The sequence below is a fragment of the Macrotis lagotis genome, chromosome 6 (assembly GCF_037893015.1).
Source record: "Macrotis lagotis isolate mMagLag1 chromosome 6, bilby.v1.9.chrom.fasta, whole genome shotgun sequence".
Taxonomy (NCBI): Eukaryota; Metazoa; Chordata; class Mammalia; order Peramelemorphia; family Peramelidae; genus Macrotis; species Macrotis lagotis.
Window position 1 is genome coordinate 125,116,131 of NC_133663.1, and position 22,968 is coordinate 125,139,098.

A 22,968-nucleotide genomic window follows, 5' to 3' on the forward strand; every position below is an offset into this window, starting at 1 on the left:
GTATTCCATGATAATTGCTTTTTTAAAAAACACAACGAATTATGAGGGAACAAGTCAGACTGTTTTGGACCAGCTAACTCTCTCTACCTCTCTACTCATTCTTTTCCTATTGCCTTTAACCATTCCTATGTCTTCCCCATCCTCAAAACACCTTCATTTGCTCACTATATTCCTACATCTTCCTGTCTTTTGTGGCTAAACTTGAGAAAATCATTTAAAATAGATGCTTCTACTTCCTTTCCTCCTGAATACTTCTTAATTCTCTGAAGTCTAACTCCTGTTCTCCTCTGTCACTAGAAACTGCTTTCTCTAAAATATGTACTGGGGCTTCTTCTCTTCTTCATAATATACTTCATTTATCAATTTTATCAGCCCCCAAGAGTTGATGAAATTGTTAAATGAAATATCACTGCTGAGGATATTGCCACATCCAACTATATCTTCTATGTTGACCTCTAGCTGAGCATCTTGAAACTGCCTTTCAGTTATCAAGAAATGGATATCCAGTGGACATCTAAAAACTCAAGATGTCCAAATGGTAATTCAGGATCTTTCCCCCTAAGCCCTCCTTCACTTCCAAACTTCAGTATATTTTCAAGAATATCATTATCCTCCTAGGAACCCAGGCTAGACAGCTGGTGTCATCTTTGGTTCTTCACTTTCTCTCACCCCTCATATCCAAATTTTTGTTAAGACCTATCAACTTCACCACTGTAACATCTTTCAAATAAACCCCTTCTTTTCATTTTGGTCCTGGTACCAGCTTGGTGCAGCAACCTATCATCTCACACCTGGACTAGGTCTTTCCATATATCAAGGCCAGTTAGTCTTTCCATGTCAAGGCTGTTCCCATTCTAGTTCACGCTTCATTCAGTCAAAAAAAACTGTTTTCCTAAAATATAGGTCCAACCAGGTCACCCTCCTACTCCAATGGTTTCCTAGCACCTCCAGTTTCTGATCAACCCTCTGTCTGGCATTTAAAGCCCTTTATAACCCAGCCTCCAGCATCTTTCTAGTCTTTTTACACCATACTCCCTGCTACATACTCTTTGGTACCTGAGGGGGCCTAACCTCCCTCCAAAGTCCAACTCTAATGTCACTTTAGCTAATCCAAAACAGTCTGACTTCCTCCTTCATAATTCGTTGTGTTTTTTTAAAAAGCAATTATCATGGAATACTATGTATAGACTATGTTAGTGTCTTATCAAGTTACTAGCCTGTAAGTAAGAGCTAGAACCATGTGTTCTCCAAATATTGTATGTCCCCTAGCATGTAGCATAGTATGTTGCACACAGGAGGAATTTATTAAATAGCTGCTGAATTACACTCATGTAGGCATTTCAAATATTGCTAAGAAAAATGTTTTCACTTACCTCCTTAATACCAGACTTAGAAAGCATACCACAAAATGGTCTCCAGTTCCTCTTTATTATTCCAACCACTCTTCCTGAAGGTCTTAACATTTTCTCATTTATAGCAGTCTTCAGCTGCAATTTAAAAATCAAAATAGAACCAAGTGCTTAGCTATCTTCTCATTAATACAACAAAAGAAAAGTTTTTCATAAACACATGTAAACAGATACAGCAACATTCAGGTTGTAAATTATGACATCATAATAAACTCTATTAACTCTAAAATTCTGTGAAACAGTGTGATCAAACTTTCAAAGTAGTTTCAACCACAATAAAGCAGTATGCTAAACCAACCAAACTGTAAGCACCTAAAAATTAAATATTATATGAACTCAGTTCAACCCTATTTTCTCTAGGTCAATTACAAATTTCTTTATCTAAAAACACTTAAATCCCTTTAGAGCCTGACTCCAACATACCTTTACATTCTTGTTCTACCTCATTATACTTTATTATGCTTCATATTCAACTGGTAATCCTACTGCTCCATGCCTAAATTCACTCCTTTCTTCCTATCACTTCTTAGAATCCCTAGTTTCCTTCCAAGATCAGATCAAGAACTACCTACATGAGAACTTTCTTAATCTCCTGATATGTTGTTCCATTTTATGTCGACTTTATTAAATGACACTGTAGTGGCTATATATATTTCTAGGGGAAACAGGAAATGTAACTAAATATTTTGTGAACCATGGCATTATTTTCATCTGCAAGTTAAAAAAATAAGTCAGGAATAAATATTATCTCATACTAGAAAAAATATTCTATTACTATGGTCCTTCATAATAATAAGACAGAAAGAAAGAATGTGGTATAGTGAAAAGGTCAGGATTCTATCCAGCACCTGGCATTAGAAATTAGCTCTATTAATGTGAGCATATTAATCACTCTGTGCTTCAGTTTATAATCATGGCAGATGAAAGGGCTAATTACAAGAAGGCCTTAAAAGGACTATAAAAACATTTAAACTTATAATACCATATACACACATTTTAAGGTCAAAATTAAGAGTAAAAATCCAGAGTATATCATTCAGATGGGGAAAAATTGTATCTCTATTACAAATCTGAAATAACATATTCTAAGACTCACAAAAGATAAAAAATAAAATGTTTTATGATATATACTCTTAACTCTATGTTCTTGATGATGATAAACATTTGAAAGTATCCTTTCCCATATTGGATCTCATTTAAAAATATTCAGGAAAAAGGCAACAGAAAAAATCTGGAAAACATTCATTCAATAAAAAGTTCAGAGCTTATACTTTATACAAATAATTTTTAAAAATGTATTTACCTACATTTCAGTTAATAGAAACATAAGATTAATAGCTAAAAGTAATCTTAAAGATAATCTAGTCCCACTTTTATTTTTCAGATGAGAAAACTATCCAGAATTTACAGACTTTTTTCTGTGTCACACAAGAACACAACTTAGATTCAAATGCAAGTCCTATAATTAAAAATACTGATTCCCCCCCCCCCCCCCCACTATACCAGGCTTCTACCTAATTAACTTTAAAATCATGGACTTTAAGTTTTAATATCAACATCAATAGTTTCTCTGTATCAAGTTAATTATGTATAGCTAATGACCAAAAAAATCCCCTAAATGCTGCTAAAACAATAAATTGTGCTTTATATATATTTAGGCTGTTTACCCAAAAAATGGTTTTATATGACTTTGTTTAAAAATAGTCTGTTTAAAACATATACTCAAATCCACTTGTGATGTCAGTAATTTGGAGGAATATTTTAAACACTATAAAGTTTATCTTAACTGATAATAAAGAGAAACAAAACTGAGCATGAAAACCTCTTTAATTTCATACAGTATTTTCTTTCTCCTCTTCATCTTCTATATCATCATCATTTTGACCTTCATCTTGCAGGACCACAGAAGATGGTGCTACCCATTGACTTTTGGGCAAAAGCTCCACAGCTACAATATCCTCATGAACAGCTCGGTTCAAGTTTCTAAGTCCTTGCAGGATGATCTGTATATAAATAGTAAAAGAAAGACAGATAAACGATCCCATTACTCAATGAAAATGTGTCCAGAATGTAGTTTGGTATAGGTATCCTGCGAGCTCTATCTATATTTACAGTGTCCTTTCACTTACCTCCAATAATTAGCCATGATATGAATATTTTCAAAATTATATTGAGCAAAATGTTACTTTTTGTCGTTGTTTTTACACAATGTTCCCCGTTTCTTTATTATACAAATAAAAGGGTGGAATATTTTACATTTACTCATATAATAAAGCCAATTAAGAAGGTATAGAGGACAGCTTCAGTCATATAACCTGGGGAGAATTGTTTAAATAGCACTCATATGCAAGCTGAGTATATGGTAGTTACAAAGGATAAATACAGTGGATAAAATGTTGGATTTGTCAAGATGAATTAAGTTCAAATCTTTCCACAGACACTTCTTAATTCTGTGACTGCATGACATTAACCTCTAAGCCTCAGTTTCTTCACCTATAAAATAAGGGTAATAAAAGCACCTACTACAATGTGTAGAAATATAAGAATCAAGGGAGTGGATAGAGCACTAGATCTGGTATCAGGACATCTGAGTTTAGATCTGGTCTGAGACACAAACAGTGTCTGTTTCCTTATCTATAAAATGGGGATAGTAAGTGCTATATAATGTTATTGTCATCACTATTTTTGTTTTGTTGTTTTTCAGTAATTTCAGTTGTGCCAAACACTTTATGACACCCCCCCCATCTAGGGGGCTTTCTTGGCCAAGATACTGGAGTGGCTTGTCTTCTCCAGCCCATTTTTCAAATGAGGAAACTGAGGCAAATAGGGTTAGGTGACATGCCCAGAGTCACACAGCTAGTAAGTGTCTGAGGCCAGATTTGACCTCACAAAGATGAATCTTCCTGACTCCAAGTCCAGCTCTAGATGTATTATTATTAAGTACATAACTCTTGTTGTTGTTGTTGTTATTATTATTATTATTATTAATGTTACATGAATAGTGAGCAAATCAAAGAGTAAGTTTGGTCAAGGAAGCTCCAAAATTGTCAAAGAAAATGAATACCCTGGTCCCCAAGGCCTAGATAATTGTCCCCAAACGGACAAAATGAAAGAAATCATCTCAAAAAAACATGATATGAAGTAATATCATTCATATCATTCCAAATTTACCTCTTTGTTCTCTTCATCATCTCCATGAACCCAGACTGTGGCTTCAAGATAATTCTCTCTACTTGCTCTGAATGTTCCTTGAAGATATGCACCAGACTTTATACCTTGCTGTAATTTACTTAGTGGAAGATGCTCTGGAAATATTACTTTCCGGCTTTCTATTTCATTCTGTGAAATAAGTCAAAAATATGTGATTAGTAACAATGCACTCAAACTTCCTTTCAATAGCAAGTCACAGAAAATTCTTTCCAACTTAAAAATAAGATATACATTTAATGTTTCTTCAAATAACAATTAAAATAAATGTAAAGGGTCTTTTTTTTTACTCAATATTTAGGCATTAAGAAAAAAGGAAGTAAAACAAACTCCAGACTATGGTATAATAAATGACCATCAGCATGACAGGAACAAATTTTGACTTTTCTCCTCATATCACATTTCCACCAGTCCTCTGGACACTTCTTTTTAACTGTCCTGCTGTCTCCTAAATTCGAGAATAAAAAGAACACTGATCTGATCAAGAAACCTACCTTTTATCCCAGGTTCACCAACTTTGTGACTGTGACCAAATCTCTACATCCTGAAATGCTCATCAATTAAGTGATGTGTCAGACAAGGTTCATATCTAATTTCTCTTAACACTAAAAATTCCATTATTTTAAATTCAAATTCCTCATTCATTCCCTTCCACAAAACTATTTCCCAATTATGTCTTTTCTCATTGAGTTACCAAGTTATACTCATTCTTTCTTCACAATATTCCTAAAATTCATCTTTTCCTTTTTCATTCTCCTGACTAAAGACTTCTTTTTTTTCCAATTTTAAAACTTCTATGAAAAAAATATTTGAGATGTTCAAGATGAATGGTGGAGATAATAAAAAAAGACTTATTACAGGATCTTCTCCAGATCTGACTTCAGTTTCTCCTTCCTCTAATTCATCTGATACACTTTTCTGACACTCATTTTTTCAAACAATGTCATTCTTAAATTCATCAACCTTTGATGGTTTTATATGAGGAAAGCAGTAATTAATTAACTATAAGATCATGGATTACCCTGAAAGGAACTTTAGATCCTTTCACTTGACACAAAAGGAAACAAGTAGAGAGAAATAAATCTGAACCCTAATTTTCTTTACTTTTAAGTCCAGTGTCATATCCCCAGTACCAGTCTTTCTACTCAAGTAACTTCATAAACAGGTTCTAACCTTTCTTTTCAGTTCTATTAATGCCATACACAAATATTCCAACTAATCAAATGGTTAATCACTGTCTCTTCACATAATAACACAAGTCTACGGAAAGATTTCCCTGAATAAGATTAAAGTTTACCACCCTCCTTTGATCCATAATAGCTAATTTTTATATGCAAACTAAAGCTTGCAAAACACTTCACAAATATTATCTGAGCAGAGCTACTTTACAGATGAGGAAATTGACTTGTCTAGGGTCATATAATTAAGAGATTCTAGTAAGTGACTCTAGTCCCTTCTTCACTTAGTTGCTCATCATCTGTGTAAATGACAATCACGTGCTATACTGTGATAGTTTCTATTGTGCATTTTCTTTTCCCTAAAGACTGTTTCTCCTTGCAATTCACTATTTGACAAGAATGTCATCAAAAGCTCAACTTCCCCATGTTAGAAGTTGTGGCTTTATCTTTTGATATATGATGAGAGAGAAACTCATGGTTGGAAAGTTTTCTGGATCATATCCCTGCAATGTACTTGCTCTCTATTCCTATTTTAAATATCCTAACAAAGGTCCTTCCTCCCACTGTCCTAGAATACTATAATAGTTTCCTTTAAGATCTTCCCACCATGACTCTTTCCTCCCTTCATGCTTCAAAACTCCCTCCCTCGCTTTGAGGATATCAGGTAATCAAGATTCCCCATGGTTTGATGCCACTCTTTTTCCAATTTCATCCCAAGGCACTCATCTCTGTGGTCCAGTTGAAATGGTTTCCTTTTTATCTCCTAAAGTTGCTACAATTTCTGTCACTTTAGTCTTTGTTCTATTCCTATTCCTGTATTGTCCCCATACCTCTAATCTTTATCTTTTAAATTTCTACCCATTCTTTCAAGTCAAAATTAATGGAAAATTTCTATCTCTTTCCTACTATACTAGGTCTCACTGAACTTTAGAATTGATTGTACAGCATAGAGACACTGGCCAGCAGAGCATGCCCTCATCAGTGAGGCTGCACTCTATGATAAAGGCAGAATTGAAGCGGCTCAAAAGAAACATGATATTCATAAGTTTACAGTAAACATCCCAGTCATCACATGGACTATTTTTGCCCAAACTGTGGTAGAACATTATGAGCTCATATTGGTCTAATCAGTCAGAGTCAGACACACTGTAATTTATTTCAAACACAGTGTTGTCACTTTGGTCTTCTTCAAAAACGAAGGTCAAGAACCTTCAATCAAAGCCCCCATATTTATGTCTTCATTCAACACCTCGCACAGTGCTTTATGTGTAGTTAATTTAAAATTTTTATTATTTAACTTTTCAAAAACTTGTTTCCCCAACTAGATTGTGTATTGTGGGACTTTTTTGGAATACTTATACACAATTGCCACTTAATTTACCACAATAGTATATTACCTATTCCTCTTAGAACCTGTTCATCCCTGATCTCCCTGAAAAAACTGACAAAAAGGAGACAGGATTCACAACGGAGCAAGACTCTACTAGAAACATAAAAGAGTTCTGTGAATTCTGAGAAATCAGATTCCAACTTTTTGTGGCAGTTCCTTTGTAAAGACTATTTCTAATAGAACTCTAAGTAACTCTTACCTAGCAATAATTATACTTTTAATCTTCATAATTTTAAGTTTCATATCCCAAAGTTTTGAAATTGCATGCTACAATGAATATTCCTACTTTTGTTTAAAACAACAACAAAAAAAAATGAATGTAAACCATACCCCTTCATCAGATAGACAAGCAAGACGATCTACAAGTTCAGGATTTGCTGTTAAGCTTTTTATGTATTCTTCACCTGAAAAATAAATTTTTTTCAGATAAGAATATTAAAAAACATAAGTAGACAAGTATATAGAGAAATTTAGTTATCCAAGATATTTAGTTATTGAAGTCTATGAGCAATGATTTAAGTTTCTTTTGGATCTAAAGTCCCTGTTAAGAAGGGGTAGCTGTCAAAATAAGAAAATGGGGTAAGGGGGGAAAATACATGCTATTCCCTATCAAAAGCTCCTTAGTGTCAAGACTTAGCTTAAAAAAGTACAAAACAACCATGCTAATGACCTTCATAGGACTGGCTAGGAACAACTTTTATTTACACCTGAAAATTAGCATACATAGTGTACTAAATTTGGCTTACATGTATAAGCTTGTATTCCTTCTTCTATTGCCTTCTCCTTATTTTTTATGTCATTTGTTATGAGGATGACTTGAGGATGATTCTCATCTGAAATTTTCTTCATGTGTTCACTGTACCATTTTGCTGCCACTCGGATAGCTCTATCATTTCGATCATTAGCATTTTCCCCTTGTTCTTGTTCTACATATGTTTCTCTGGAAATGAAAGACAATTCAAAAGTCTTAAAGCAGAGCATAAAGGAACCAATCAAGTATCTCTATTTTAGTGACATAAAGTTTTGTGAGCTTTTAAAGCTCATGTCACTTTTAAAAACCAACTACATCAATTTGAATCAATGATCAAAGAGAATCTTACAGTACTCTTCTAACTTACTCCTTAAGAAATATCAGAATTAAAAAAACAGGGAAGAGTCAATTCTACTGGGCCTTTAATATAAATGTTAAAATATACTTAATTAAAAAAATATAATCTAATTATGTGACCAATGAAAAAAAGCACATCAATTAGTGCACTATCTGCCATAGCCAAATAGTTATTCAATGGTTAACAGGGAAAACACTAAACATAGTAATTCCCCTGTACTTCAAATGTCTCTCTCCCATTTTTATCAGTTGCAATTTTATTTTTGAAGGTTCAGATTAAATACCCACCTGATCAAAGAAGTGCACTTCCAACTCTGCTATAATACCGATCATTTTCTATGTAGACCAAAAAGTATTTGCACTACTCTTTGACCCTCTTTCCATATTGCCACATATCCTCTTAGATTGTAAGCTTCATTACAGCACAGATATCATAAGAGATCTTATTGAGTCTTTATGTATTACTTCCAGCACATAGCACAGTGCCTATCACAACTTGGGCTGTTTAAGAATTGAATTTCAAAAAGTAATGTATTTACAGAATTAATACCATCTATGAAACTCTTGGAAAACAACTTATATATTTAAAATGTAAAGACATTTAAATTACATTCAACATATTCAAATTGTACTCAATTAAATGAAGGTATAAAGGACTATTACTAAGAATTTGGTGGCAGAAGTCTAATTCTCAAAATATACTTTCAAAAGTGAGAAAGTTAAGCACTACTGGAAATTATTGTATAGCCACACTAAATTCTTTTATGAATCCCTTTAAGGTATTTTTCCATTTTAAAGTCAAAAACTAAAAATTTTTAAAAAGGAACAAAAAAAGGTCAGGTATCACCCAAAATAATAACTTACTATAGTACCTCCTATTCTCAGAGTATCTTAAAGCATTTAAACAGTACAAAATAAATTTGCCAAAGCACTGGAACAAAGTCATTGCTTTGGGGGAAACACAAATTGATAGATGATGCTTTGCACACCATGAAAACTACAAAGAAATGTAATTATAATTTGGATATACCTTCACGTAGTCTATGAGGAAAAAGGACTTCAATACTTCAAGGACCTGTGATTTCACTGTTGTGTGTACTGTCTCCACTGAAGACAGATTGCAGTCTTTACATGCCTTAGAACTACATGAGTTCCATGAGTGACAATGGTTGAACAATCCTACTAAGAAATCTCTCTATACTTAGCTATGACTGTCCTCTGATGACAGAGGGGCCATTGTCAGAGCCTTTCCTACCAGACAGGAAGTAGCAGAGCTTGTGCTTGAATAGAATGATTTTGCTAAGACAGACTTCTGGCCAAGATGGTGGAGAGAAGACAGGCACAGTGCTAGTCTCCTGATCTTCTTTCATATATAATATGAAACAAACCTCTTAACAGAAATCTGATCTACAAAACTCAGAAACAGAAATGAGTAGCTCTACCTCAAGGTTTGTCTGGAATCTTGGGTGAGCGGGCGCAGAGGGCATACTCTATCAGGATCATAGGACAGGGTCAGAGCCTGATTAGCTAGAGCCTGGAAGTCTAAAAGCCAGGCAAGCCTGATCAGTCACAAGGGCAACTAGGGAGCAGAGGCATTGGTTGTGGCACTGACAATCTGGAGCTTGCCTGCAGAGCTGAAGGGTGAGTTCCAGTTCCAAAGAGCAGCAGTCATATCTTCAAAGTTCTTCCCAGAACAAATACAATTACAGCCCACCTCTGCCCCAGACTTCCCTTAGCTGTGAATAGGGAGAGCAATTACCTTGCCATAGAGCAAAACCCACCATTGGACAAAGATAAAAGTACTCAACAGCTTCATCCACCCCCTCCAGGCCAGGGGAGAGGACCTCAAATCAAGGTCATAGACACTCCAGAGAAAGCAACCAACACAGCCTACACCTACAGGCTGACCCACTTGGGAGTACTAAACCCAATAAGTAAAGCCTCTAGGAGATCTCAGCGCCAAAGCTCTGTGAACAAGCCTCTCAGCAACATAAGCTATTAGAAAAATGAAGAAAAGTCAGAGAAAAGGAGGGTTCATAGATAAATTCCTAGAAGGAAAAGACCCTAACTCAGAGAGATCAAGAATCTCTGAGGAGAATATGATCTGGTCTCCAGCACAGAAAGAATTCCTTGAAGAAATCAGGAAGGAGTTTAAAAAATCAATTGGAAAATTTGGGAGAGACAATGAACACATTGCAAGAAGAAAACAAATCACTGGAAAATACAATTGGACAAATAAAAAAAAGGAAATAATTCTCTCAAAACCTCAAATGGTCAAATGGAAAATTCTTTCAAAAATAGAATTGATCAACTGGAAAATGAGCTGCAAAAGGTAAATGAAGAAATTTTTTCTCTTAAAAAAAGAATAGAGTCTGTAGAAACTAATGACTTCATGAGAAAGCAAGAGTCTGTTAAACAAAAAACCAAAAAATAAAAAAAATCAAAGAAAATGTAAAATACCTCATCAGCAAAACTACTGACCTTGAGAATACAAGGAAGAGACAAATTGAGAATTATAGGTCTTCCTGAAAACAATGAAGAGAAAAAAAAAGCCTGGACTTAATATTACAGAATTTAGTGATGGAAAACTGCTCTGATATCATGGAACCAGAGGGCAAAAATCATTACTGAAAGAATACATAGATCCCCTCCAGAAAGAGATCCTAAAAAGAAAGCACCAAGGAATGTTGTGGCCAAATTCAAGAACTATCAGATAAAAGAGAAAATCCCAAAAGCAGCCAGAAAGAAACAATTTAGATGTGAGGATTACACAGGACCTGAATACATCAACATTAAGAGATCAAAGAGCATGGAATGAGATATTCCAAAGGACAAGAAAGCTTGGAATGGAGACAAGAATCTACTACCCAGCAAAGCCGAGCCTTCTCTTCCAGGGGAAAAGATGGACATTTAAGAAAATGGAAGACTTCCAACATTTCCTGAAGAAAAAATCAGAGCTAAATAGAAAATCTGGACATCAAACAGGAGTCAAGACACATGAAAAGGTAAAGAAAAAAAAACTGCTATCCAATAAGATGAAACTGACTATCCTGTCCTGGGAGAAAGATTCTTATAACTCTTGAGAATTGTAACTCTTATTAGAGAGACTATACTTAGCCAGAAGTGATGGACACTCATGACTTTTCTGTGACACAGAATGATTTAAAAATAATACTTACATAAAAAAGGGGGACAGTAAGGAAACGGGAGGAGAATGAATGGGATGAATTTCATTACATTAAGAGGTAAAAAAGACCTATTGTAATAGAGGGGAAGAAGGAAGGAGCTGAGAACCACCTGACTCTTCCTCTCATCAGACTTGGCCTTAAAGTTAATTTACACAAACACTCAGTTAAGAAACTTATCCTGTCTTTCAAGTATTAAAAGGGGAAAAGGGGGGGAGGGAAGGGACAGGGAGGGGGAGAAAAAAGGGGAACAGAAGGAAGGGAGGAAAGAAGGGGAAAGAAAGGGGAGGGGTTGATATAGGAGGGCAAACACACTGAAGGGGGCAGTATTCAGAAACAAAATACTGGAGAATATGGGTAAAGGGGAAAAATACAAACAGAGGGAAGATAGCATGGAGGGCAACAAAGAGTTAATAATTATAACTCTGAATGTGAATGGGATGAACTCTCCCTTAAAACGTAAGTGAATAGCAGAGTGGATTAAAAACCAGAATCCTACAATATGCTGCTTACAAGAAACTCATTTGAAGCAGAGAGAGAGAGAGAGAGAGAGAGAGAGAGAGACATATACAGTAAAGGTAAAAGATTGGAACAAAACATATTTTGCTTCAGCTGAAGTGAAAAAAGCAGGGATAGCAACCCTTATCTCAGAAAAAAAAAACTACAAAAATAGGTATCATTAAAAGAGATAAGGAAGGAAACTATATCCTCCTAAAAGGTACCACAGACACTAAAGTAATTTCAATATTAAATATGTATGCACCCAATGGGCTAGCATCCAAATTCTTAGAGAAGTTGAAAGAGCTACAGGAAGAAATAGACAGCAAAACTCTACTAGTGGGAGACCTCAACCTCCTACTCTCAGATTTGGACAAACCTAACCATAAAAATAAACAAGAAGGGAAGTTAAGGAAATAGATTGTTAAAAAACCTAGATATGATAGACTTATGGAGGAAACTGAATAGGAATAGAAAGGAATATACTTTTTTTTTATGCAGTACATGACACTTACACAAAAAATGACCACGTACTAGGGCATGAAAAGCTAATGTTCAAATGCAAAAAGACAGAAATAGTGAATACATCTTTCTCAGATCACAATGCAATAAAAATCATATGCAATATTGGACCAGGGAGATACAGACCCAGAACTAATTGGAAACTAAATAACCTCATTTTAAAAAAAATGAGTGGATCAAACAACAAATTATAGAAAGAATTCATTATTTCATCCTAGATAATGACAATAATGAAGCAACATACCAAAACCTATGGGATTTACTCAAGGCAGCTATCAGAGGATATATTATATCTTTAAATGCTTACATGAATAAATTAGAGAAAGAAGGAAATCAACGAACTAGATATGAAATTAAAAACATTAGAGAAAGAACAAATCAAAAACCCCCAATTAAATACCAAAATAGAAATCCTAGAAATTAAAGGAGAAATTAATAAAATCGAAAGCAAGAAAACTATTGAACTAATAAATAAAACCAAGAGTTGGTTTTATGAAAAAACCAATAAAATTGATAAGCCTCTGGTCAATTTAATTTAAAAAAGGAAGAAAACAAAACAGCTAGTATCATAAATGAAAAAGGTGAACTCAACACCAATGAGAAGGAAATTAAACTAATAATTTGGAATTACTTTGCCCAACTCTATGCCAATAAATTTGACAATTTAAGTGAAATTGATGAATATTTACAAAAATTTAAATTTCCCAGATTAAGTGAAGAGGAAATTAAAAACCTAAACAACCCTATCTCAGAAAAACAAATTCAAGAAGCCATTATTGAACTCCCTAAGAAAAAATCTCCAAGGCCAGATGGATTCACAAAGGAATTCTATCAAACACATAAGGAACAATTGGTTCCAATTCTATATAAGCTCTTTGGAAAAATAGGTGAAGACAGAACTCTGCATAACTATGATACCAATATGGTGCTGATACCTAAACCAGGAAGAATTAAAACAGAAAAAGAAAATTAAAGACCTGTCTTCCTAATGAATATAGATGCCAAAATCTTAAATAAAATCTTAGCAAAACGATTACAACAAGTTATCACTAGGATAATACACTATGACCAAGTAGGATTTATACCAGGGATGCAGGGTTGGTTCAATATTAGGAAAACTGTTAGTATAATTAATTATATCAATAACAAACCTATCAGAAATCATGATTATATCAATAGATGCTGACAAAGCTTTTACCAAAATACAGCATCCATTCCTACTAAAAACACTAGAGTGTAGGAATAAATGGATTGTTCCTTAGAATAATAAGCAGTATCTATCTGAAACCATCAACAAGCATTATTATATGCAATGGGGATAGGCTTGAGGCATTCCCAATAAGATCAGGGATGAAACAAGTATGGCCCTTATCACCACTACTATGCAATATCGTATTAGACATGCTAGCCTCAGCAATAAAAGAAGAGACATCCCATTCAAAGTAACCTTAGACAATATAAAATACCTGGGAGTCTATCTGCCAAGGTAGACTAAAACACTTTTTGAAAACAAAAACACTTCTCACACAAATAAAATCAGACTTAAATAACTGGGAAAACATCAACTGCTCACGGATAGACCAAGCTAACATAATAAAAATGATAATTCCACCAAAACTAAACTACCTGTTTAGTGCCCTACCAATCAAAATTCCAAAAAAAAATTACTTTAATGAGTTAGACAAACTTCTAAGTAAATTCATATGGAGAATTAAAAAGCCAAGAATTCCCAGGGATTCAATGAAAAAAAGTACAAAAGAAGGTGGCTTAGCCTTACCAGATCTAAAATTATATTATAAAGCATCAGTCATCAAAACTGTCTGGTATTGGCTAAGAAAATAAGAGTGGCAGATCAGTGGAATAGATTAGTTGCAATAGCAGGAAAATCTCTGCTTGAAAAACGCAGAGTCCAGTTATTGGGACAAATACTCTCTCTTTGACAAAAACTGTTGGGAAAATTAGAAGTTAGTATAAAAGAAACTTAAATAAGACCAACACCTCACACCCTATACCAAGATAAGATCATAATGGATACAGAATTTAGACGTTAAAAAAGTTATTATAAGCAAACTTGAAGATCAAGGAGTAGTTAACCTGTCAGATCTAGGGAAAGGGAAGCAGTTTATGATCAAGGAAGAGATGGAGAACATCATTAAAAACAAAGTAGATAATTTTGATTACATTAAATTAAAAAGCTTTGGTACAGATAAAAAAACCCACTGTAACCAAGATCAAAAGAAATGTAGTAAATTGGGAAACAAACGCTACAACTAGTGTTTCTGGCAAAGGTGTCATTTCTAAAATATACAGAGAACTGGGTCTAATTTATTTTTTTAGGGGTTTTTTTTTGCAAGTCAGATGGGGTAAAGTGGCTTGCCCAAGGTCACACAGCTAAGTAATTATTAAGTGTCTGAGACCGGATTTGAACCCAGGTACTCCTCACTCCAGGGCTGGTGCTTTATCCACTGTACCACATAGTCAACCCCTGAGTCTAATTTTCTGAAAAAAAAAAAAAAAAAAAAAAGCCATTCCCCAATTGACAAATAGTCAAAGGATATGCAAAGGCAATTTACAGATGAGGCAAAGTGATCTAAAAATACAAAAAATTGTTCTAAATCATTACTTGTTAGAGAAACGTAAATTAAAGGATTTCTGAGATACCACCATACACCTTTCAGACTGGCCAATATGACCAGAAAGGACAATGATCAATGTTGGAAGGGATGTGGGAAATCTGGGACACTAATATATTGTTGGTGGAGCTGTGAACTCATCCAAACTTTCTGAAGAGAAATCTGGAATTACATCCAAAGGGTAAAAAAATGTGCATCCCCTTTGATCCAGCAATACCTACTGGATCTATACCCTAAAAAGATCATGAAAAAAAGTAAAAACAGCACTTGTACAAAAATATTCATAGCAGTCCTGTTTGTGGTAGCAAAGAATTGGAAATTAAGTAAATGTCCTTCAGTTGGAGAATGGCTTAACAAACTGTGGTATATGTATATCATGGAACATTATTGTTCTGTAAGAAACCAGGAGAGATGAGAATTCAGGGAAGCCTGGAAGGATTTGCATGAACTGATGCTAAGCGAGAGGAACAGAACCAGAATAACACCGTACACCCTAACAGCAACATGGGGATGTTGATCAATCTTTTTTTTATAGGATATTTTTATTTTTATTTTTTTAATTAAAGATTTTATTTATTTAGAGTTTTACAATTTTCCCCCAATCTTACTTCCCTCCCCCACAAAGAAGGCAATTTATCAGTCTTTACTTTGTTTCCATGGTATACATAGATCCAAACTGAGAGTGATGAGAGAGAAATCATAACCTTAAGGAAGAAAGAAAGTGTAAGATATAGCAAGATCAGACAATAAGATATCAGGTTTCCCCCCCCTAAATTTAAGGTACTAGTCCTTGGTCTTTGTTCAAACTCTACAATTCCTTCTCTGGATACAGATAGTATTCTCCATTGCAGACAGCCCCAAATTTTCCCTGATTGCTGCAATGATGGAATGATCGAGCCCATCAAGGTTGATCATCACCCCCATGTTGCTTTTAAGGTATAGAGTGTTTTTCTGGTTCTGCTCCTCTCACTCAGCATCAGTTTATGCAAATCCCTCTAGGCTTCCCTGAATTCCCATCCCTCCTGGTTTCTAATAGAACAATAGTGTTCCATGACATACATATACCAGTTTGCTAAGCCATTTCCCAATTAAAGGACATTTACTCAATTTCCAATTCTTTGCCACCACAAACAGGGCTACTATGAATATTTTTGTACAAGTGATGTTTTTACCCCTTTTCCGATGATGATCAACCTTAGGTTTTTTGGAGTTTTTTTGGCAAGGCAAATGGGGTTAAATGGCTTGCCCAAGGCCACACTGCTAAAGGGATTCTTAAGTGTCTAAGGCTGGATTTGAACTCAGGTACTCTTGACTCCAGGGCTGGTGCTCTAACCACTGAACCACCCAGTCACCCTGATGATCAATCTTAATGGACTTGTCAATCCTTCAGTGCAACAAGGAACAATTTTGGGCTATCTGCAATGGAGAATACCATCTGTATCCACTGAAAGATTTGTGCAGTTTGAACAAAGACTAACGACTATTACTTTCAATTTAGGGGGAGGGGGGAACTGTTCTCTTATTATGTACTTTGTGATGTCATATACTTTATTTTTTTTCCTTAAGGATATGATTTCTCTCTCATCACATTCAACTTAGATCAACGTATACCATTGAAACAATGAAAAGACTAACAGAATGCCTTCCATGAGGGGTAGAGGGAGGGAAGCAAGAATGGGGGAAAATTGTAAAACTCAAAAGTAATAAAATTTTTCTAAAGTTAAAAACAAAAAGCTAATACATGGGGAGGTACCAAAGCAGGAAAACAGACAAGGGGAAGGGAACCCATGATGGTACTTTAAAATAAAGGACGATGAAGGTGAAGTCCTCTATTGGAAGGTTGTAGTTATGCATCATCATAGACTGAGATCTGGAGGGGACTTTCTATTTCCTCCTTTTACAGATAAGGACTAAGGGCCAGTGAAATTAAATGATGCTCAAGGTAGCATTGGCAAGAAGTAGCTTTGAGAGGCTTTAAACCCCAGTCTTTTTTGACTCTAAGATCATTGTTCTACCCACTACATCAAAGGTCCTACATACAACAAAGGTCCAAATCTCATGTATTCCATTTCTTTCTTCCTTCCTTTCTTTCTTTGGTTTTTGCAAAGCAGTGGGGTTAAGTGACTTGCCCAAAGTCACACAGCTAGGTAATTTTTAAGTGTCTGAGGCCATGTGTGAATTCAGATCCTCCTGACTCCAGGGGCAGTGTTCTATCCACTGTGCCAACTAGCTGCCTTTAGATTAAGTTTCTTAGACTTATAGTCTTTCCAATCTTTTTATTAAAAATTTTTAATTTTAAAATCTATATAGCTTTAATCTGTTTTATATTTTTAAACTCTTTCCTTTGTTATCTGCTATGGTTTCCCTATGAATTTTTTCAAATAAGATTTTTCTCAGAGTTATTAGTAAAACTACTCTTCAAACATTAATTTCAAACATCATTATTACCTTAAAGTCAACTGTAGAGAAATTTTGGAAGCATATATAGAGCTACGGAAAAACATACTTGAGGGGCAGTGGATAGAGTACCCACCCTGGAATCCAGGAGGATCTAAGTTCAAATTCAGCCTCAGATTCTTGACACTAGCTGTGTGACCAAGGGCAAGTCACTTACTTAATCCTATTGCCTCACTGAAAAAGAAAAGAAAAATATACTTGAACCTAATGGAGTATCAATCAGAAGATTCCTTCTTAAAGACAGATGGTCTGGGTTCTAATATTGAATTTCAAAACATTACTTAACTTGTGCCTCAGATTTCTCATCTGGGGAAAAAAGATATCAGTTACCCTACCTATCTCATTAGTTGCTTGTGAAGACTGAGGAAGTATGTGAAAGCATTTTGGAATATAAAACTGATCAGAAAGAGATATTCTTAGAGAAGTACAACTATTTTAATTTTATATTATGCTTATATATTCATTTATATTATATTTAATTTTATATTTTTAGCAAAAGTACAAATTACTACTCCCATTCATTCCAACACCTTTGTAGTTTTTTCACATCCAATGTAAAATATTTATCTTACCTATGATGCTCATTAGTGAAGGTATAGAAATGCTTGCTAGGATCACTAATCACATCTCGGATTCTCTTATATATTGGTGCACTCCGATTCCTTACTTCCTGAAGAACTGTTTGTAGCAAGATTACATTTCTGATGATTGGATCCTCAAGTATATCAATCTTAAAAAAAAAAAGGAAAATGCATTAAACTTTGTCATAAGCTTGTTCTGCTTTTGCACTATACCAATTTCCAATATATTCTATTTTTGCAACACACCTCATTAAACTCCACTCAATAAGAAATACATTCCCTACTGACAACTGAATCTGAGAAAGAATAAAAACGAGTATTTCTTGTACTTTATATTTCTTCCTTAAGGATATGATTTCTCTCATCACACTCAATTTGGATCAATGTATACCATGGAAACAATGTAAAAACTGACAAATTACTTTCTGTGTGTGTGGGGGGGGGTAAAAATTGTAAAACTCAAAATAAATAAAATCTTTAATTAAAAAAAGATTAAAACCTAGTTTAAAGGCAAGGGGCTACTTCAATTTGTACTTATCTCTCAATTTTGCAGACTCCTTATAGTTAGAGAAGATCATCAATTCAAACAATATATATTCAGCATTCATGAAAATCCCAGAGCTGCTACACCAGTTTAAGTCCCTAGCTTCAGAGCATTTGTAAGTTAAGACTAATAGAATAATAATAATAAGTTAAAAACAGTAAATTAGGGGTGGCTAGTGGATAGAGCACTGGAGGCAGGAGGACCTGACTTAAGAATTACCTAGCTGTGTGGCCTTGGGCAAGCCACTTAACCCCAGTGCCTTGCAAAAAATAAAAAAACAGTAAGTTACATTCAAGTTCAAGTTAAAACCATTCATGAGCACAATCCCCAAATGAGGTGTATACTGGAACTTTGCCCATATTTCAAGGAGTGATAGGCTCAGATTAAAGAACTCATCCTAACTCACAAGCTGCTACTTATTAGGGGAAAAAAAACCCAAACAAAACCGAGGTCAGGGGCGGCTAGATAGAGCCCCGGAGTCTGGAGGACCTGAGTTCAAATCCGACCTCAGACAGTTAATAATTATCTAGCTGTGAAGCCCTGGGCAAGTCACTTAACCCCATTGCCTTGCAAAAAAAAAACAAAACCCGAGGTCCTTTTCGGGGTCGCAGGGGGGAAATCATGGATTTCGGGCTGGGGGCGCCCTTCAAGGCCCATCTTCCTCTTTTTACAAATGGGGAAACTGAGACCAGAGGGAAGTCAAGCTGCAACCCAGCACGAGCTTCGGGTGCTGGAGCCTGTGGCTTGGATCCGGCGTGCACGTTTAGGCTGGCTCCCGGGGGTCTCAACCCCCCGCCCTCGGGGCTCCCCAGTCCCGGCGGGCGGCGCCCCACGAGGCCGAGGCCTCCGGCCCGGGCGGCACCTGGTGGAGCAGCACGTTGGTGTCCGGCAGGAGGTAGTGGGGCCGCGGGCAGAGGCGGCTCTCGGGGCGGCGCGGCCCGGGCTCCAGGGCCGGGCCCTCCTGGGCGCCGCGGCACTCGGCGCAGCCCGCGGCCCCGCAGCCGATGTCGTCGCGCAGGTAGTGCTCCCGCACGATCTTCAGCACCCCGCCCGCCCGCGTCTTCTTCAGGAAGGTCTTGGACTTGAGCATCGTGCTCGCCGGCCGCCCTGCCACGCCAAAGCGGCCCCCAGGCGCGCGCCTCTCTGCGGGGAGGAAGGAGCAGGCCGCGGGGCTGGAAGGGGTGGCGGGGGGCGGCAAACTCCGCGCCTTCGCCCTCCGGCAGAGCGTGCGCTCGTCTGAGGACGCCCAAGAACTTCACTTCCCGGCGTGCCCCGCTCCCGCCGGAAGCCTGGGTCAGAAGGGATAGTTCCCTTGGATTGGCCCGCTTCCCTAACGACTTCCCTTCCCGGCATGCTCCGCAGCCTTCCTCGGTTTATCATCGGCGGGAGATGGTTGGTCCGTCCGGAACTCCACTTCCCGGCGTGCCCCGCTCCCGCCGGAAGCCTCGGTCAGAAGGGCTAGTCCTCATGGATTGGCCCGCTTCGCTGAGGACTTCACCTCCCGGCGTGCCCCGCTCCCGCCGGAAGCCTCGGTCAGAAGGCCTAGTCCTCATGGATTGGCCCGCTTCGCTGAGGACTTCACTTCCCGGCACGCCCCGCGCGTTCCTGGGGCTCCTAGTGAACGGGTTTGGCTTGGGCCGGGCTCGAGGGCCGGGCTAGCGGCTGCTTCCTCCTTTGTTTCCCTGGTGCCGCCGGCTCGGTTGTCCTGGTGACGGCTTCCTCCCGAAGCGGGCGGGCGGTGGCGGAAGAGGACCCGGAGGCGGCTGGTCCCAGCCCCAGCCCTCCGGGCCGCGGTGAGTCTTTGTCCCGGGCTCGGGCCTGCCCACAGGCGGCAAAACCCTTGTTAGGCCCCGAGACCATGGGGACACAGGCCGATAGAAAGCGACCCCCGTCCCCCGAGGCAGGGGTACGATGCGCTCTAAACGCTGCAAAGCGCTTTGCATTCGCTCGGAAACCCGCCCTCATGCCCCTCATACAGATGGGGAAACTGAGGCCGGCTGAGGGAAAGAGGAATGGAGGCAGGCTTGGACTCCGGGGCTCCCATAATCGCTAAAATGTGGCCAGGCAGCTAGGGAGAAGGGAGTATGAGCAAAGGTACGGGGCAGGAGTCTAAGACGGATGCGCTAATCCGTGCGTTTTGAGGTTCTGAGAGAGGGAGGGAGCATGCCCGGCTCGGAATTGACTGTTATTTAACTCCGGACTAAGAAGCTCTCAATTTGTTCTGTAAACCGTAAGGAGCCGGTGAAGACTTTGGTGCTGGGTCATGTGACAAAAGTTGTGATTGGGAAAAATTAACCTGGTAGTTGTATGCCGAAGGCCACCCCGGGAGGATTGATGCAACTTTAGTGTTTGGGAAAGAATACCACTGAGCCTTGCAAGTCCAAAATCTAGAGCTATGCTAAACCCCAGGAAAACAGAAGCAGAAATGTCCTCAGCTTAGGTCATCCGTAGAAGCATAAAAATCTACAGAACCAAGTTCAAAATCTAGAGCTATGCTAAGCCCCAGGAAAACAGAAGCAGAAGTGTCCTCAGCTTAGGTCATCCGTAGAAGCATAAAAATCTACAGAACCAAGTTCAAAATCTAGAGCTATGCTAAGCCCCAGGAAAACAGAAGCAGAAATGTCCTCAGCTTAGATCATCCGTAGAAGCATAAAAATCTACAGAACCAAGTTCAAAATCTAGAACTATGCTAAGCCCCAGGAAAACAGAAGCAGAAATGTCCTCAGCTTAGTTCATCCGTAGAAGTATAAAAATCTACAGAACCAAGTTCAAAATCTAGAACTATGCTAAGCCTTAGGAAAACAGAAGCAGAAATGTCCTCAGCTTAGTTCATCCGTAGAAGCATAAAAATCTACAGAACCAAGTTCAAAATCTAGAACTATGCTAAGCCCTAGGAAAACAGAAGCAGAAATGTCCTCAGCTTAGGTCATCCGTAGAAGTATAAAAATCTACAGAACCAAGTCCAAAATCTAGAGCTATGCTAAGCCCTAGGAAAATAGAAGCAAAAATGTCCTCAGTTTAGGTCATCCATAGAAGTATAAAAATCTACAGAACCAAGTTCAAAATCTAAAAGTATACTAAGCCCTAGGAAAACAAAAACAAAAATGACCTCAGCTTAGGTCATCTGTAGAAGTATAAAAATCTACAGAACCAAGTTCAAAATCTAGAACTATGCTAAGCCCTAGGAAAACAGAAGCAAAAATGTCCTCAGTTTAGGTCATCCATAGAAGTATAAAAATCTACAGAACCAAGTTCAAAATCTAAAAGTATGCTAAGCCCTAGGAAAACAAAAACAAAAATGTCCTCAGCTTAGGTCATTCGTAGAAGTATAAAAATATACACACAGACCCAGACAACCATTACTGTCACAAAGTGAAACTATGCCAAAATTATTACTTATCCAAGATAATCAGCACACTAGTTTACTGCTTAATTGTGGTAGTAATTTGCCAGGCAATAGCTTAGGGATGTCCCGTAGTTAATTTAGGGTAAGAAGAAAACTTAATGTCCTATCCATTTTACATTACATATATGTTTACCTTTTGAAGTAAATTTAAATTTCATCTTAATTTTTTATTTGCAGGATATTTAAATTGAAAACTGCAAAGGAAAATCCATCAGTAGCAACAAACATGTCGCGAAAAGTCCCTAAAGAATTAAGAAGAGTCAACATTTCTAGTTCTCTAGAGTCTGAAGATATTAGTTTAGAAACCACAGTGCCTACAGATGAAATTTCCTCATCAGAAGAAAGAGAGGGGAAAACCAAAATCACAAGGCAGCTTATTGAAAGAAAAGAACTACTTCATAACATCCAATTGCTGAAAATAGAGCTCTCCCAGAAAAACCTAATTATTGACAACATGAAAGTGGACTATCTTACAAAAGTAAGACAATTTGTGAATCTTGCTCTTATATGCATGTGTTTGATGATACAGTTAAATTTTAGTTCTCCAAAGTAAAAGAATGATTAGAAAGAATGGTTTTTCTTTATTAGATTAAGTGGGTAGAGTAGCTAAAAAATTGGAATTTAAAAATTGTTTAAAGCTGGTATAGCTGGAGTGGGGGAGCTTATCCTTGGTATGTTGTAAACAGACAACAATCAATCCATAAACAGAAATCATCTATTATGTGTTAGGGATTATGTTAGGCACAAGAATACAAATTCAAAAATGAAAGTCAAGAAAATTATATTTGAACAGAAAAGATGACAGATACATGTGTGTATAAACACACACACATGCATATAAAATACATGT

At 37.2% G+C, this 22,968-nt stretch overlaps 2 protein-coding genes across 6 annotated transcripts in view; one reads left to right on the plus strand and one right to left on the minus strand.

Annotated features, from left to right (window-relative positions):
* DIS3 (DIS3 homolog, exosome endoribonuclease and 3'-5' exoribonuclease) overlaps window positions 1-19,969 on the minus strand; it is a 39,122-nt gene extending 19,153 nt beyond the window's left edge. The window contains exons 1-7 of the mRNA XM_074191797.1: window positions 19,575-19,969; window positions 18,160-18,317; window positions 7,931-8,124; window positions 7,515-7,588; window positions 4,581-4,748; window positions 3,248-3,412; window positions 1,374-1,487 (exon numbers count right to left, since the gene is read on the minus strand). Coding sequence (XP_074047898.1) covers window positions 1,374-1,487; window positions 3,248-3,412; window positions 4,581-4,748; window positions 7,515-7,588; window positions 7,931-8,124; window positions 18,160-18,317; window positions 19,575-19,802 — 1,101 coding nt within the window. The 5' untranslated portion in view covers window positions 19,803-19,969. The remainder of the gene's footprint in view (window positions 1-1,373; window positions 1,488-3,247; window positions 3,413-4,580; window positions 4,749-7,514; window positions 7,589-7,930; window positions 8,125-18,159; window positions 18,318-19,574) is intronic.
* Window positions 19,970-20,260: 291 nt separating this feature from the next.
* The window catches only part of PIBF1 (progesterone immunomodulatory binding factor 1), a 317,017-nt gene continuing 314,309 nt past the window's right edge, over window positions 20,261-22,968 (plus strand). For 3 of the 5 annotated variants that reach the window (XM_074191801.1, XM_074191800.1, XM_074191798.1), the window contains exons 1-2: window positions 20,261-20,505; window positions 22,296-22,596. In XM_074191801.1, coding sequence (XP_074047902.1) covers window positions 22,345-22,596 — 252 coding nt within the window. In that variant the 5' untranslated portion in view covers window positions 20,261-20,505; window positions 22,296-22,344. Of the gene's footprint in view, window positions 20,506-20,528; window positions 20,807-22,295; window positions 22,597-22,968 lie in introns of those variants that run through there. The other 2 variants (XM_074191802.1, XM_074191799.1) reach the window with 2 other exon arrangements.